This window comes from Euprymna scolopes, chromosome 46 (assembly GCF_053919585.1).
Source record: "Euprymna scolopes isolate OS-2025 chromosome 46, ASM5391958v1, whole genome shotgun sequence".
Lineage (NCBI taxonomy): Eukaryota > Metazoa > Mollusca > Cephalopoda > Sepiida > Sepiolidae > Euprymna > Euprymna scolopes.
The window spans coordinates 116,333,543-116,351,543 of record NC_136527.1 but is presented as its reverse complement, the minus strand read 5'-3'; the positions used below and the strand labels follow the sequence as shown (position 1 = coordinate 116,351,543).

At 34.1% G+C, this 18,001-nt stretch overlaps 2 protein-coding genes across 2 annotated transcripts; both read left to right on the top strand.

Annotated features, from left to right (window-relative positions):
- The first annotated feature begins 3,116 nt into the window (after positions 1 to 3,116).
- LOC145270729 (uncharacterized) lies at positions 3,117 to 7,661 on the top strand. Its single transcript, XM_080126335.1, has 2 exons — positions 3,117 to 3,348; positions 5,978 to 7,661. The coding sequence occupies exon 2, from the start codon at positions 6,436 to 6,438 to the stop codon at positions 7,387 to 7,389; it is 954 nt and encodes a 317-aa protein (XP_079982461.1). The 5' UTR covers positions 3,117 to 3,348; positions 5,978 to 6,435; the 3' UTR covers positions 7,390 to 7,661.
- An 8,741-nt stretch (positions 7,662 to 16,402) lies between these two features.
- On the top strand, positions 16,403 to 16,813 carry LOC145270199 (uncharacterized). The gene has a single exon (XM_080125829.1). It carries the CDS (start codon positions 16,403 to 16,405, stop codon positions 16,811 to 16,813), a length of 411 nt encoding a protein of 136 aa, XP_079981955.1.
- The last annotated feature ends 1,188 nt before the right edge of the window (positions 16,814 to 18,001 follow it).

Here is an 18,001-nt window from a genome sequence, read left to right as displayed (position 1 = left end):
AATCTGAAAAGTCAGGTCACGTGATATGTGACACCTCTGTGCTTTGCTTCTCCTATTATATTGACCCTTTGAATGATGCATATAGAAAATATAGCTGTTATAAAAATTCTTTTCTTTTCTTTTTACGTTAACTTATCTTGCCTTTGGTTGCAATTATTTAATTTAGCTTGTTCGTTATGTTTATAGAAATAAATGTTCGAAATTTCGGATGAAGTAAAGAATAGATACCCTGTAGCAGACGACGCCCCTGGCGGTGCCAAGCGCACAATTCAACTAACACCGGTGATTCGACCTTGACATTGGCACAAGCACATGGCGTCGGTTGTTTTTAAACACGTCAAATAGCAAACCTGCTCGAATATTCACCAGCATTTTTTTAAAAATATATTTACAAAACCTTTGAAGATTTAAAAGAAAAAGTATATATTTACAAAACATTTTTTTTAAAATAAGTAACAAAACGAACGTATTTAAATAAAAGATATTTAAATAAACGGGTGTCTCTTTCTGTTTCGGATTTTTGCGACCAAGATTGATTTTTATGTGCCGTGTTTTTTTTGGGGGGGGGGGGGGGTTCTGTGTGCGTTTTTAAGACAATTCAATATTTATTCTTTAAAACATTAACTTCAGCGACAATTAATATATTTTCAAAATAATATTTTTAAATATTACATTTTTACGAATATTCGCGAGCAAGATTTAAAAAAAAAGTTCAAATAAAGACTGTTTGAATAAAACTTATAAAAAAAGGTTCATTCTATACAGTTTTGGCCATTTCTTTTTTGTGCGTTTTTGATACAATTCAATATTTATTTACAGTGCGATGTATGTCGGTGGTCAGTGAAGGAGAAATCCTTTTAGGCCGAGGCAATTTTTTATGCATAATAAAATCACAAGTATAAACAATCGAGATAAAAAAAAAATTATTTTATTCATATCTTTTTTTTATAAGTTTTATTCAAACAGTCTTTATTTGAACTTAATGGACTGTTTTTTTTTTTATTAACTGTTTTATTCTTTTTATCAAACAAAAATAGAACTTTTATAATGAAATATATATTATGGACTGTTTTTCAAACATCGAAATTTTAAAATTAAAGTTTTATTTAAAACAAAAACAAAGACGAGGTGTTTTTTCTTTTCGAGATATTTTTTTTCACCATTTATTACTTTGAAATTTTATTCACCAATGAAATGATAAAAAAAAACTTTTCGTTAAATATATTTTTAAAAAATTATTATAAAATATCTATAAACTCTATTTTTATGCCTGTAAAAGTTTGATGAAAGTTCAAATAAATTTTATAATTTTATTGAAAAAAAAAAACACCTCGTCTTTTTTTTTAAAAAAATCTTGCTTGCGAATATTCGTTTGCTATTTGACGTGTTTAAAAACAACCGACGCCATGTGCTTGTGCCAATGTCAAGGTCGAATCACCGGTGTTAGTTGAATTGTGCGCTTGGCACCGCCAGGCGGCGTCGTCTGCTACAGGGTATCTATTCTTTACTTCATCCGAAATTTCTTTCTTTAATTCTTGGATTTTTTTTTTTAACTTTTAGTTTAACTTGCTTTTATATTGTAAATTTCACCATTGTGTTTTTGTTTTTTTTATTAATAAATGCTCGGGTTGATCAGCTTGGCTAGAAGGAAGTGATATGGCGGCTGAAAAACGTTTTTAAACCTCATTAAAATCATTCCAATACATTTAAACCCTGGAGAATTAAGTTTAACTTGCTTTTATATTGTAAATTTCACCATTTCGGTTTTTTTTTTTTTAATAAATGGTCGGCTCGGGTTGTTCAGCTTGGCTAAAAGGAAGGAAAACGTTTTTCAACCTCATTAAAAGCATTACACTGTATTTAAACACTAGAGAATTTCCTCAATGCGCCATTGTGGTTCTAAGTTAACAACTAGCTTGTGTTTGAAACTTTGAAATAAAAGAGTTTTAAAATAGTAAAAACACTAAAGCCCTTTTATTTATTTATTTAGTTTGTTGTCTTTTTGGGGGATGGGATGCAGTGATGCACCTCTATTATCCCAAAGAACCAGGTAGAAAACTTTGCAATATTTTTCAATAATTATTTACAAAACATTTTCTTTGTTTACAATCTATTTTTGATTAAAATTAAATCAATTTCTAAAATATATTGTTTATATATGTTTACATTTTGTTTTGAAGTCAAATTAACAAAATAATTTAAAAAAAAACTGTTTATATCCATGTTCATTCATTCAAAAGGATAACTTTTCGGTAGCTTCACCGGGTTTTTATCTAAATTTGCCGAATTTGAGAACGAGGCCTGTCTGTTGGACCTACTTCCTTAAATTGCACCTTAATTTTGTAATTTAACTGATTTTGTTGTTTTCCTTCCTCTTATGTTCGACTACTTCAAATAATAATGAAATGTTCAGCCTTAAAGAATAAACCTGATTTTTATATCTTCATATATTTTAGTTTTGAAAAAGAAATTCAATAAAAAAATCCAAAAGCATTGACAGAAAATAACCTGAAACAATTCGGCACACTTAACTAATGAACGGACATTTTTACACAAGGAACGAAATAATGATTACACCGTTTTACGATGAGGTGAATTAATTGTTCTTTAGCAGTTGATTTATTTTTTAAATAATTTCACGTTTAAATCATGTTTTTCATCTTTTAATTTCGATTCTTTTATATTTTCATATATTTTATTTCTTAATGAATTGAACACACAAAACAAAAGTTGTTTCAATTTACTAAAGATATCATAACAAACAAAACTGATTTTGAACACAAAAGAAAAAAACGAATTCATCATTTTATTTATTTATTTATTTATTTATTTATTTTACATACTAGATTCCTGAAATGAAAGGTAAGTTGACATTTTTACACAAGGAACGAAATAATGATTACACCGTGTTACTATGACTTATATTAATTGTTTTTATTTTTTTAATAAATTGTATTTAAAAAAAAATAATCTTACAAAATGAATTGCATCAAACCTTAAGTATTGACAAAAATAATCTCAACTTGATAGAAAACAGTTCGGCACACTTAACGAATAAACGGACATTTTTACACGAGGAACAAAATAATGATTACACCGTCTTATGATGACTTAAACTCTTTGTTCTTTAGCAGGTGATTTTCTTTTTAAATAATTTCACGTTTAAATCGTGTTTTTCATCTTTTAATTTTGATTCTTTTATATTTTCATATATTTTATTTCTTAATGAATTGAACACACAAAACAAAAGTTGTATCAATTTACTAAAGAAATCCTAACAAACAAAACAAAGTTTCTGTTTTGAACACAAAAGAAAAAACAAATTCATCCCGATTAATTTCTTGAAAGGTAAGTTTTTTTTCTTTTATTTTTTAACAATTCAAAAATTCAATAACTTTTAAAATAATTTTAAACATTAAAAATATTTAATTTTTATTGCAATCCAATAAAAATATTCAAAAATTACGAAAACTCATCGAATTAAGCAACTGTTCTATAAAAAAAAAACTATCACTATAAATGTTGACTTAATCTAAACTGTGCGTTCCGAGTGTCTTAAATCTTTATTGTCTTGATATCTAAGAAAAATGCAATTTTACCCAACTTTCCAAAACAGTTACTCTCTAAATAACTTTCCACTTGGTAAAATTTTCGTAATTTTTTAAATATTAGCATTTACGAAATTTTAGTTATGTAATAATGTTTTTGTTTAAAACGACATATTTATTTTTAAAAAATGGCATTTATCGACCCTATGTTAAAGAAGTAGAAAAATCTAAAATTATATTATTTAATCTGACATTTTTTTGTGTCTATGTTATTTATTATTTTACTGGAGAATTCCTTTTGATGTTTTATGTTTTCTCCAATAGTTAAAATTTTAGAATGGGGATCACTTTTTTTTACAAATTCATATAAAATGAACAAGTATTTATTGGATATGACCTTAAACTATATCCAGTGGTGAGGCCCCAACTTGCGGGCTTTGGGGAGTGTGGAGCCACCTTTTAATTGCCATTGCTCCCAGGTCCACTCTAACGCAGAGTGGTAGTACCTGGTAGGGTCCCAACTATGGGTTAAATAGAAACTGACTTGAAAACAACAAATATATTCTATTAAAAAGATTTTCTTCAAAATATTTGGATTCGGCATTAAATAACCTGAAAAGGGTTGATATGCCATAAAACAAAAACAACCAACGTGTTGTGGAAAAAAAGGTGGGGATAATGATTGCTAAAAGAGAGGGAGAGCGGGGTGCACTTACCTTGCTTACTAACTGAAGAGATTGCTTTGCCTTCTCAGGTTTTTAAAAGTTTTTTCCCTGGTCAGATAACGGTTTTTTGATAACAGGGTTGAAGGCTATTTGTACAACTAAACGGTAAATCTGCCCACTTATCAAACCGCACTATTTTTAAATAATATTTTCAAGTTAAACTAAAGTTTACGATATCCTTTTTTTTATTAGGTTGTTAGATCAATGCACAGAATAGTTATAAAACGCCCTCCTTTTCCCATGTTGGGAATGGCTTTTTGAATATTGGTATTATTGTTTCAGCGCGGTACAGTGTGTGCAGTAGTACCCTTATTTTTATTATTTTCACGTTATTTATTTCATTCATTTTTCTTCGTCACGTTTAGGTGCATCATTACATAATCGATATAAGGTGAGGCATCATTACATAATCGATATAAGATGAGGCATCGTTATAATAAAATGAGGTGCATCATCACATAATCGATATAAGATGAGATGCATCATCACATAATCGATATAAGATGAGATGCATCATTACATAATCGATATAAAATGAGGTTGCTCTTTTCACTGCTGCATTGTTAGTCAACACAATCCTAAGCATTGCTGTCATAATTCTTGATGCGGAATTTTATCCAAATCCAAATCTTTTAAAAAATAAATTTGATCTTTATATTCAGCCAATTATTAGTGTCATATCTTCTTGTCCAAATGCGAATCTTGTTATACAATATTTAAATTATATATCATCAGTTATAGATTATATAACAATTATACATTATATATTAATTATTACTGCCATATCTTCTTGTCCACATGAATTTGAAGGTAAGCTAGCTTTAATAGACGATTCTCTTTTACCGAAAATATTGTTGTTATGTTTGATACTTTGCAAATTTGCATATCAATGATATATTATACATGAATTATAAATTATATATGAACTATACATTATATATGAACTATACATTATAAATCAATTATACATTATATATGAATTATACATTATATATGAACTATACATTATATATCAATTATACATAGTATATGAATTATACATTATATATGAATTATACATTATATATCAATTATACATTATATATCAATTATACATTATATATCAATTATACATTATATATGAATTATACATTATATATCAATTATACATTATATATGAATTATACATTATATATGAATTATACATTATATATGAACTATACATTATATATCAATAATATATTATATATCAATTATACATTATATACGAACTATACATTATGCATCAATTATACATTATATATGAGTTATACATTATATATGAATTATACATTATATATGAGTTATACATTATATATGAATTATACATTATATATGAATTATACATTATATATGAACTATACATTATATATCAATTATACATTATATATGAACTATACATTATATATGAGTTATACATTATATATCAATTATACATTATATATCAATGAACTATTATATATAAATCACCCTTTAGCTTTTACCAACTTTATTTTGAAAATAACCCCATTTTCAGAAAATATTGTTGATATCTCTGATAATTTGCAAATTCGCATATCAATTTTATTTATTTGCTTTAGAGAAGAAAGTAAAATGTATGTAATAAAACCTTTTTATGAACTTAACAAACAGAATGATTATATATGAATGACGATACTAAAAATATTGATTTTCTTTTTATTTCAGACGTTCCTCAACACTTTTGTCTTAATGGATCATTATTTTCTAAACATTATTATTATGTGGAATACAGCAGCGACATCTGTGGAAAGATTAATTATTCTGGATGATTTGAAAAATAATGATTTAAACGTCACATTTTGAAATATTTTTATGTCTCAATTAATCATAATAGATTGAATTACAGAAAAAAAGCACTAATATATAGTAAAAAACACTAATTTCTCTTACACTAGTAACACAATATATAGTAAAAAACACTAATTTTTCTTACGCTAGTAACAATATATAGCAAAAAACACGAATATATCTAATGCTAGTAACATAACATAATTAATATTTTCTCAGCATGAAAATAAATTAGCTTCACGATCTGTGTATAAAGACCAACAAAGTCACAATAGAATTCTATATTATTAATAAATCTGTTAATAATATCGTTCCAGTAATAATTTTAATGAAACATGCAGGTCGACAGTAAAGAAAAGCCACATTCTTGTAAAGAGTGTAAATATTCCTGCTCTAAAAAATCATCATTAGTAAGACATATGCGAACTCACACTGGAGAAAAGCCACATTCTTGTGAAGTGTGTGGATATTCTTGTTCTGAAACATCAAACTTACTAAGACATATAAGGACCCACACTGGAGAAAAGCCACATTCTTGTAAAGTGTGTGAATATTCATGTTCTCGCAAATCAGACTTATTGACACATATGAGAATTCACACTGGAGAAAAGCCACATTTTTGTAAAGTTTGTGGATATTCTTGTTCTGATAAATCATCGTTAGTTAAACATATGAGAACTCACACTGGAGAAAAGCCACATTCTTGTGAAGTATGTGGATATTCTTGTTCTACAAAATCATCCTTAGTTAAGCATATGAGAACACATACGGTAGAAAAGCCACATTCTTGTAAACTGTGTGAATATTCTACTTCTGAAAAATACAATTTATTGGTACATATGAGAACTCACACTGGAGAAAAACCACATTCTTGTGAAGTGTGCAGTTATTCTTTTTCTCAAAAATCAGCGCTTGTTACACATATGAGAACTCACACTGGGGAAAAGCCACATTCTTGTGAAATTTGTGGATATTCTTGTTCTTATAAATCCACGTTAGTGACACATATGAGTATTCACACTGGTGGAAAGCCACATTGTTGTGAAGTGTGTGGATATTCTTGTTTTGTTAAATCAACGTTAGTCAAGCATATGAACAGTCACAATGGAGAAAAGCCATATTCCTGTAAAGTCTGTGAATATTCCTGTTCTGATAAACAAAGTTTAGTCAGACATATTAGAACTCACACTGGAGAAAAGCCATATTCTTGTGAAGTCTGTGAATATTCTTTTTCTCAAAAATCAAATTTACTGACACATATAAGAACTCACACTAAGAAAATGAGATGAGATTACTTAAATGTCTTTGGAAATAAAATTGAATACCCTTTGGAGGGAACTAGTCAAATATATGTTTAGCTTACACAGAGGTCAAGTATTAACCCCAGGTATGGGGCCTTTATTTATGTGAATTGTGACAAAAATGCAATTCTTATAAAATATGTTAATTTTTTAAATGTTCAAAATATATAAGAACTCACATACCAATGGAGTGTGTAAATAAATGATTGCTGGCAATGATGAGGAGAGGTATTGTAGAGCAACAAAAACACAGAAAGCTGACCGAGAAGGAAGATTTCTGAAATATTATGAATGATGTACAATGAATCGCTTAATATTGTAACAATGGCTACTGACTAAACGTTTGTTAATTTATCTAGCTGAACTTAGTAACATCTATGGTATGTGTGATGGCTTTTGAATCAAGCATACATGAGATGGTGCGTCTATGGTCAATGACACAATATTAGACGTCGTCTAATGGATTAAGCACTATCAATGATATTCTGTAAAACGCTTTCTATTGATAAAATTGCCGAGAACAGCACTTAAATCTGTAACAAACATTGCATCCTAGCTTGGTTTTTAGCAGAAAAATCAACCATCAACATGATGATGGTTGGCTTCCCTACTAAATGAACAGAGACGATCGCTTTTCTATTACCTTCATCAACCGAACCTAAGCTATGGATATTGTAAGGTCTTCTTCTTACTCTGTCATTTTTCTTGTAAAGAATCTTATTATATGACAATTATTTCTAGAAAATAATCCCATATAATAATGATGAGGAGAGGTATTGTAGAGCAACAAAAAACACAGAGAGGTCATCAGCACAAAAGAAAGCTGACCGAGAAGGAAGATTTATGAAATATCATGAATGATGCACAATGAATCGCTTAATATTTTAAAAATGGCTACTGACTAAACATTTGTGAATTTAACGACAGATGCTTTTCTATTGCCTTAAACTTCACCAAATCCATCGACATTGTCTTTTTAACTCTGCCACTTTTTATGTAAAGAACCTTATTCTATTACAGTTTTTCTATAAAAATAATCCAATCAACATATAAATTCATTTTAAATCTTTGGGTTTTCCCCATGTTGTTGTCCAATATCATGAAAATGTCGGATGATAAAATAAACTCCATACCAAAAGCAGTTGAAGTTTCTTTAGCGTTTTTCACATCAGAGCTAAGACCAAAATGTGGAAGCGTCTCCTACATGAGATACTCTTGCTTATGATGACGAAGATAGTTTAATGCTGACGACTTTATTCAGATAAAAGTATAAAAGCATGCCTAAAAGCTGGTCTATAACAAATAAAATTAACGTTTTTACCAACGTAAATAGAATGTTTCAATTATTTTGCCAACTTTAACTTTCTTATTTTAAATTTGGTTTTCAAATATTTCGTAAGTTTAATTACCTAATCAGATTGAAAATATTATTATTTTATCTATAACTGAGTATTTTAATTATTTTAACTGAGTATTTTAATTATTTTAACTGAGTATTTTAATTATTTTAACTTAGTATTTTAATTCATGCAACATTGGATATTGCAGATGAATAAGGAATGCAGCTATTAAGGAATTTCGAAACAGGATCGACTTTATCACGTGTGTAAGCTATAAAGTTTATAAACCATATTTGACTATTGGTATCAGATTAAGATGTTTACTATTCTATTTCTACTTTAATTACAAATCAGTTTATTATATAAAATGTGAAACTTTAATACGACTAATTAAAAAATTGCATTACAAAATATTTAAAGTGTTGAAGTCATGATGTCATAGCTGAATCAGAAATTTGACTATTTTATACTGACGACCACATAAGGTGCCTTACACTCATTGTAAATTTGGGATCTATGAAATTACTTGCTAATTTTGAAATGTAAATGAGGTTTTATGTTTAACACATATATGGAAATAAGCGACAAATTGACGAAATTATTTACAAAAGGGATTGGTCGAATCTGCATGTAATTGTTTATAATTTCAATTCCACAGGCTTGCAGTTCTAAGAAAGAAGCTTTGTTCATGGAATCTACGTTTAGGTTTAGGCACAGATAAAGAGTGGGGGAATTATTGATAGTGTTTACAGCTAGACGAGTGTTTCTTGTGAAAGTTTTGCGAGGGGGACCATAGATTGAAGCTCAGTCGAACACTTTCCATGAAAATAACGATACATCAGAGACAAACTCGCAACATCTCTTCTGTGAGATAGAGGTTGCAAGGAAGAGAAAAGGACATCTCCTACGAGGCTACGAGTAGCTGTTCTGTACAGGTTCTGGACTTTATAATTTTGCAGGCAAGGAACAAAAGACACGAAAATATTGTGCTGGAATAAAAGATTTAATATTCATGGAAAATCCTGGTTTCTCATTGGTTGATAGCAGAACGTGGTTCAATTGGATTCCTCGGTTCCTATCGGTGGCGTTTATAAAGAGAATCTCCCAACTTTCAGTTTCTATCATGATGCTTTGGTTGTAATGTGTTCCTTTATACGTATGAGTAATGGTATAACTGTGCTGCGGATGTAAAACTCACAGAACATTGTATTCTGAGGTTTAAGGAATCACAACTAATAAAAACATATAAACCCGAAATAAATAACAGGGCATGCTCACAAAACGTAGAAAAACCAACAACACTCTTGACATGCATCCAATGCTTGTAATAACAAACAAATAATTATATTACACCCTTGATTACTAATTAATAACAACATATAACAAATAAATATCAACGTTTGATTGAGCAGAGAAAAAATAACGTATGCTGTAGCGTCGTCACCAGAATACATTTACTAGAATACGTTTTTGGTGTAACAAATAAAAAATGGGGGGAAATAAAACAAAGTCTCGTGAATAAAGACAAAGTGACAAAAGAGGGAGGCAAAATATATAAAAAAAAGAAGCAAATGAAAAATCAGGTCCGAAGAGAATATCAATTTAGTCAAGTCTTATTTGTAGCTACCAGTAACTTCGAGTCTGCCGAGCGCTTCCTGTAATTGGTTCTTTGTGAATAAACATGTCGAAAATACTCCATTTTTTCACTTAATATAGAGTATCCTCCTAGTACACTGTTCAATACATTTGTAACTAATAATATATCCAGATATCCAGCATATTTTTCGAAACCTTTCCGTTGTTTTTTTTAGACAGTGATAGCTGATTTGGCATCCTGAGACGTAACATTGTAGTGAAGTAGAAGAAAAAAAAAGAAATTAAAAAATATATATATAAGACCCAGCTGTTCCTTCCAGAAGGTTGAGCTCTTCAACGTCCAAAAATAATTCACCCTCACAAAAAGAATTCACCGTCACTTCTTCCAACCGTCGTTTCACTCTCTGCGCTCTTCTCCTGCTTAAAAAAGTACCGTTTATATGTTGCCCATTTCTCCACTTATGCAAATTGACTATCAACCAGAGCCATCTAGTTTTCCATTTCTCCAAACAGCCAATTTGCAAAGGGGGGCAACTCAAACCACACGCCCCCTTGATCTACACGATCATTACATGTCAACCCATCAAGTAGTCACTCGACCAACATGGCGGCCGTCTCTCTCGCTGCGATCTCCACAGAGCTTCTTCGTGAACGTCGCTACTTGGCTCAATGTCACTGTCTTCCTCTGATGACACCACTACTGGCCGCACATCAAGGATGTGTCGAGGGATGCCGTCGATAGATACATTGTTCGGGGACTGGACACTGGTCACAAAGGTTTTTTACTGTACCTCCAGGTGAGTCAAGAAATATGAGGGCGCCCTGCTGATCTTCTACCTAATAACTACAGTAAGAAGAATTTGCCTACTATTTTGCTGTGCTTGGTCATGATGGTGATAGCTACTTTCACATGTCCAGGCCATAATGAATGCGCATTAGATCGATCACGTGAGGTAAGACCCAAATCTGTATCATTAATCTTATAAGCCAAATCTTCAATATGAACCAAAGCCATATTGAGGATTTTGTCTTTCGTTTCTTCAATAGGAAATCTTCCATGAATGCTTCTCTGTATGTCTGCCAAAGTCCTGCTGCAGAAGACACTGCACATGCAGTCAGCATGATAGCAAGCATATTTCTCAAATTATGTGCTTATTTAAATGTAGATGCTTCCTGCAATGTAGCATCCCAGTGGTTATCATTGCCATTAGTCCAGTTCAAACAAACAGAAGTATATAGAAGCTAGAAGTAACGTTAAGAAAGAAATAGCGACAGCTAAGAGAGAATTTACTGAAACCACTAAAAAACGCATCGAAGCACTAAAGTTAGGAAATCGTGACTTCTGGAAAATCTACAAAAGTGTAGTAAATAATGGGCAATCAATAATACCCCCGCTAACCAACAATCACGAGGTTGTTTGCTCAGCAACCGACAAGGCTAATATGCTTGCCAGCCGGTTTGTCTCGAACTCCACACTGGACCCTTCCAACCACCCCTTGCCTGACTTTCCTTTGCGGACAGACGCCACGTTAGACGATCTAAACATCACCTCTGCTCAGGTACACGCTATCCTAAAAAACCTTGACACTTCAAAAGCATGTGGACCTGATCTCATCCCAGCTGTGCTATTAAAAAAGTGTTCAGCCGGAGTAGCTCCAGTTCTCTCCAAACTCTACAACAAATGCCTTAATGAATCATGCTTTCCGGGCTGTTGAAAAACTGCTTCTGTGGTACCAATATTCAAGAATTCTGGCGAAAGAACTGACCCATCAAATTATCGCCCCATTAGCCTCCTCCCGCTTTTCGCCAAAATATTTGAGACCATAATTAACCATGCTCTAGTCCGGCACCTTACAGATGCTAAACTTCTGACTGACAAACAATATGGATTTAGACAAGCCCGTTCCACAGCTGACATCCTCACTGTAATCTCTGAACGTATATACCATTCACTGGACAAAGCAGGGGAGGGCAGAGCGGTAGCTCTAGATATATCTAAGGCTTTTGAGAGGGTATGGAACAAGGGTCTCCTCAGGAAAATTAAACCCAAATTATTACTGGTAGAATACTTAACATAATTAAATCCTTCTTAGATAAGAGAAAAATCCAGGTTGTCCTCGGCGAGCATACATCTAAACAGTGTGATATAAATGCGGCCGTGCTTCCAGGGTCTATCCTTGGACCTCTATTGTTCCTAATATTTATTAATGACCTCCCCGACAAAACTGCCTCTGAGATGGGTATATATGCTGATGACACTACACTCTATAACAGACACGACAGGAAAACAAATGAACACATATCTAAAGAAATGGCAAAACACTAGAGGATGACCTCCAATCTGTAGTGGAATGGGGACATAAATGGATGGTCACATTCAATGCTGCCAAGACTAAACTGGTTTCCTTCAATAATTACAAGAAACCTTCTCTGCCACCAATAGCAATGACCAGTGACTCCCTGTCTGAGAGTATATCTTTCAAACTGCTTGGCCTACCGTTCACAGGAAACATGAGTTGGAAAAATTATAGTGAAAACATTGCCAGGGCCGCTGCGAAAAAAGGTAGACTCTCTCTACCGTGCTAGAAAACTTCTGACACCTGAAAGTATCCTGTACATCTATAAGGCCACCATTCGTCCATGTATGGAGTATTGTTGTCACATTCAGGCTGGTGCATCTGCTGCTAGTCTCTCGCTCCTAGACAAGGTTCAAAAGAGAGTCGCCAATCTGATAGGCCCTGAACTGGCATCTAAGCTTCATCATCTGTCCCATCGATGAAACGTTGCATCCCTCTGCCTGTTCTACAAGTATTTTAATGGCGAATGCTCTGACGAACTGTAGACACTTGTACCCCCACGACGTAGACACCTTCAACAAACCCGACTGGCAGCTAAATCCCACCCCCACACAAATCCCAACATAGTGCCCCAGTAGTTGCTGCCCCTGATAGTAGCCCCCTACACCAAAGTGGCAATGCGCCTTGCTTGGGGTGAAAATGTAATAATAAAAATCAAGTAGTTCCTATGGATTACATGCATCCCTGAATGTATTCATAACTTGGCTATTCATAATATTGAGGTGGTTAAAGCTGTGTGGACCTCTAACATGGCGTAGAAGCAGTTTCAAACAGAAGCATTCGAATTGATTTGGATGCAATGTGTATACCCAAAACTTCTAGCCTGGAACTGCCCTACCCTGTAATCTTTGTTTGAAGATCCTATTTTTACTGCCCCATGTGGGAACTTCAACATACAAAAGTGTACATGCAAAGAAGTTGCACATCAATTGAAAAAAGCTGTCAAGAGTTGTTGCAGGTGGATTTGCAACTCTATCCGCTGCATTTCATTCAGTAAAGTAAACCCGCTGTCCATTTTCTAGACGGACTGACAGGTGAATAACCGGAGGATGTATGGGGAAGTTAAGTATTCTCCTAATGGTTTTATTAGTAGGAATGTAACGGCCAGTTTCATATCTCTTAACTTCACCATGAACATTAGTTTCAATTGTGAAGACAGCTTAATCACTGCTTTTATTCCCATATTCACAAATGTATCTGATTTCACACTATTACAGTATTCACCATTGATCTGTGCGTTAAACGTCTTACAAAGGAGTTAATTATATGGTACAACCCATCAGTTGTCTACAGAAAATTTTAAGTTGCCAGTGTAAAATTGGATCTGTCAGAATATCGGGATTTTCTGCATTGATAACCGAGTCTAAGTCAGAGGGTCTCAACTTTTGTTCAAGCCAAACCAGACAATAAGCATGTGGCAATCCTCTTTTCTGCCACTTATCGGTGTACATATATACTACTACAACTCCAGAAATGTTTTATTTTGTAAGTAGGTGTATGAGGATACCTAACTTTAGATGAAAAACTCTTGCTATAAGATCATAACGATGATGTGGTTTTCGATAAAGTTTATAATAATTTAATTGAAAAAAAAACACCGTCTTTTTTTCTTTTTTTTTTTAATAAAACTAACTTTAATTTTAAAATTTCGATGTTTGAAAAACAGTCCATAATATAGATTTCATTATAAAAGTTTTATTTTTGTTTGATAAAAAAGAATAAAACAGTTAATAAATAAAAAAACAAAACAAAAAAAAACAGTCCATTAAGTTCAAATAAAAACTGTTTGAATAAAACTTATTAAAAAAAAGGTTCATTATTATAATACAACTCAATATTTATTTAAATTGCGATGTATGTCGGTGGTCAGTGAAGGAGAAATCCTTCTAGGCCGAGACAATTTTTATGTATAATAAAATCACAAGTATAAACAATCGAGATTTAAAGATTTGGTCGCAAAAATCCGAAACAGAAGACACCCATTTATTTAAATATCTTTTATTTAAATACGTTCGTTTTGTTACTTACTTAAAAAAAAAAAAAATGTTTTGTAAATATATATTTTTTCTTTTAAATCTTCAATAGTTTTGTAAATATATATATAAGAAAAAATTGCTGGCGAATATTCGAGCATGTTTGCTATTTGACTTGTTTACAAACAACCGACGCTATGTGCGTGTGCCAATGTCAAGGTCGAATCACCGGTGTTAGTTGAAATGTGCGCTTGTCACCACCAGGCGGCGTCGTCTGCTACAGGGTATCTATTCTTTACTTGATCCTAGATTTCTACATTTAATGAGCATATTGAACTCATATCCCGGACCATTATTTATATACATTATTTATATACATTATTATACCCTTCTTGACCTCCCCAATGAATGATTTGGGTACTGTACACATATCATATGCCAAATTTGTTTAAGGGATACGTTGAAGTTGATTGTTTCTGAGATACAAAAGGATATCCCGATGGTGAAACTCCTGACCTCTATTACAGCAGCAACCTCATGTGTCTCAGGGACATTAAAACCGCGTTCATGTTCATGTCTCAGAGTTTTGTCAGCATGCATAACCACTTTAAAGTCATCACGTGTAGAATGCTTCATAGCTATTTTAAAGTTTTGGATGAATGTATTTTCTTGATTAAGCATGCTTTGCAGATCAGGAATAATATCAAAGTTTGTGTTGGATAAATAGTTATATGTCGCTCTTGCTTCTTGACAAGTATCAAGAAGATACTGTGGATTTCCAACATCAACGGGAAGCAAGGAACCAACTCTATGACAAACCTGTCCACAAGCTTTAAATGTTGGCATATAAGCATCTTCACGTATTTGTTCAGCACCGAAGCTGGTCATACTAAAGCAGTTATTATAACTGCGAATGTTCTTCAAAAACTGTAAAGAATTATGCAAAGTCATGTTATCAATAAGTTAAGTTAATGGTTCTGGAGGTGTACCTAAATCTGGAAGAATAACTTTGCCACCCTGTGATAGATGTAGAGAGGACCTCAGAAACGGGCGAGAAAGAAAGACAGAAAAAAGAAAGAAAAAAGAAAAGAGGCCCAAGATGGCGGCTGTTGTCTTTTAAAACCTCCGGTCTCGTGGAGATCTCTAGCACCCGTGTGGTATATGCCAATTGGGTGTGCCCGAAACATTAGAAAAGGCGAATCACTGGGAGGAGTCGGGGAAGCATTTAAGATATGCAAATAGAGAACGTCGACGTGTATCTCGTGTTGTGAATAACGAACTCTACTCGACTCAACTTGTGATTAGCGAACCTCTGCTTGACGTTTTAGCCAAAAGGTTTGTTACTTTGTGTTAGACAAAGACTTTTGATTCAAGCTATTTCGGCTGTACTCTAATTATGGCTCTAAGACAGTTTGACCTCCGACTCATCCCCGAGTTCAGTGGCGCAGCAACAGACGTTCCAATAGTAGAATGGGTAGAGGATGTAGAGTTAATGTGTGAGCTCTGCAAGATAACCAAGGTGGAGCGAGTATTGCTGCTGTGGCTGAAGGGTGCAGCTCGTGAGACGTATCGGCAACTCTCAGAAGACCAACGGAGTGACCTCGAGGAAATCTAGCCTGCGCTTGTAAAGGCTTATGGGACGGATTCAATTACGGCATTGGAATAGTTCACTGCTTGCTGCCTTTGGCCAGGAGAGACTGTAGATTAGTTTTTGACAGATTTGCAGGTAGGTGAAATGCCACCAGACTGTTGGATAAAGGGAGCCTTTGTAAATGGATTGCCATGCCATGCAAAGGGACTTTTGCCAGCCTCAACCCGAATGGACAAGCTGTCATTGAAAGAGCTGCTTGAGAGGGCTCGTGCAATGCTGACAGATGCTGTCGCCACAGTACAAACTCGAGAAGCCACATATGCACGTACACCACTGCCTACAGCTAGTGAGAACACCAGAAGCGTTAACTGCTTCAGATGCAGGGGCCCAAACCATTGGGCTCGTGATTGCCTTTCATCACAGTCAATGACCCAGAAGCCTAGCGGACCACAGTGTCACAAATGCAAGAACCGAGGACACCTGGCTCACGCATGTCTTGGAAACGGGCTAGGGGAGGAAGTTACAGGGCCAGTCTTCTCCCCAGATCGTCATTAAACAAGGTGATACCTGCAGTGAGCCTACGGGTTAACGGGTGTGAGTGCCACGTGCTTGTGGACACGGGTTATGCCCAGACACTTGTGCGCAAAGAGCATTGCAGCACTTGGAAAACGACAAGAACTCCGGTGCTGACTATAGGCGGGAGTTCGTTGTCCTCTTGCGGAGAGGGTATCATCCACATAAGTACTTGTAGAAAGTAGCTGTGCAAGCTCTGATTATGGACAGGGAGCTACTTGGGTATGATTTACTCCTATGAATAAACGCAATTGTGCAGCTGGGTGGAGTGAGAGTAGATGGAGCCGGGAACGTGACATTCTCCCAACGCGAAGATAAGCCTGATTTTTGTGCGTAGTTCGACCAGTGCACAAAATCCTGGACTGTGCACTGTGCACTGATAAATAACGGGAATGGTGGCAGTGATAGTAGATGGAGCCGGGAACAAGGCTGATTGTTTAACAAGAGTTACCCGCAGATGGATTGACGCCACTAGAAGCACCATCGAACCCATACAACTGGCCTGCGCCACAGCCATATGTTCTGCTCAGTTTGATCGAATCAAGGAAGTCCACCACCAAAGTGGACATCCAGGGATCAAGCGAACCTTGTATTTTGCTAAGTTGGATGACCCTGAAGTACGAAAAGCAGACGTTAAAAGAATGGTTGAGGAAAAGGGAAACTGGACGTAAAGAGCCACTGGAGCCGACTGGCGATATATGTTACTCACCACAACAGCGAGGATTACCTAGTGCTCATTGACTGCGCCCCATCTAGATTTGCAATATGGTTGCCACTCTGTCGGCAAGATATGGCAGTAGTCGTCTGTCAGCTAGACAGCATCTTCCTCGAACATGGCGTCTACTAATCTCTATATAAATAAAATGAACTCATTTTTTTTGTCTGATTTTGACCTTAATAGGATTAAAAATCAAGATATCCGGGTTTGGTCCTTCCTACTTACCTACCATAACATTTTTTAAAACTCCCCCCCCCGTCCCGGAAACAAATACTCGGGCAACGCCGGGTACCCCCGCTAATTTATAATATAATAATCTGTGATAGACGTAGAGAGGGCCTACCTCAGAAACGGGCGAGAATCTGTCTCGGCAGCTGAAAGACAGGAAAAGAAAAAGAAGAGCCCCAAGATGTCGGCTGTTATCTTTTAAAGTCTCCGGTAACGCATAGATC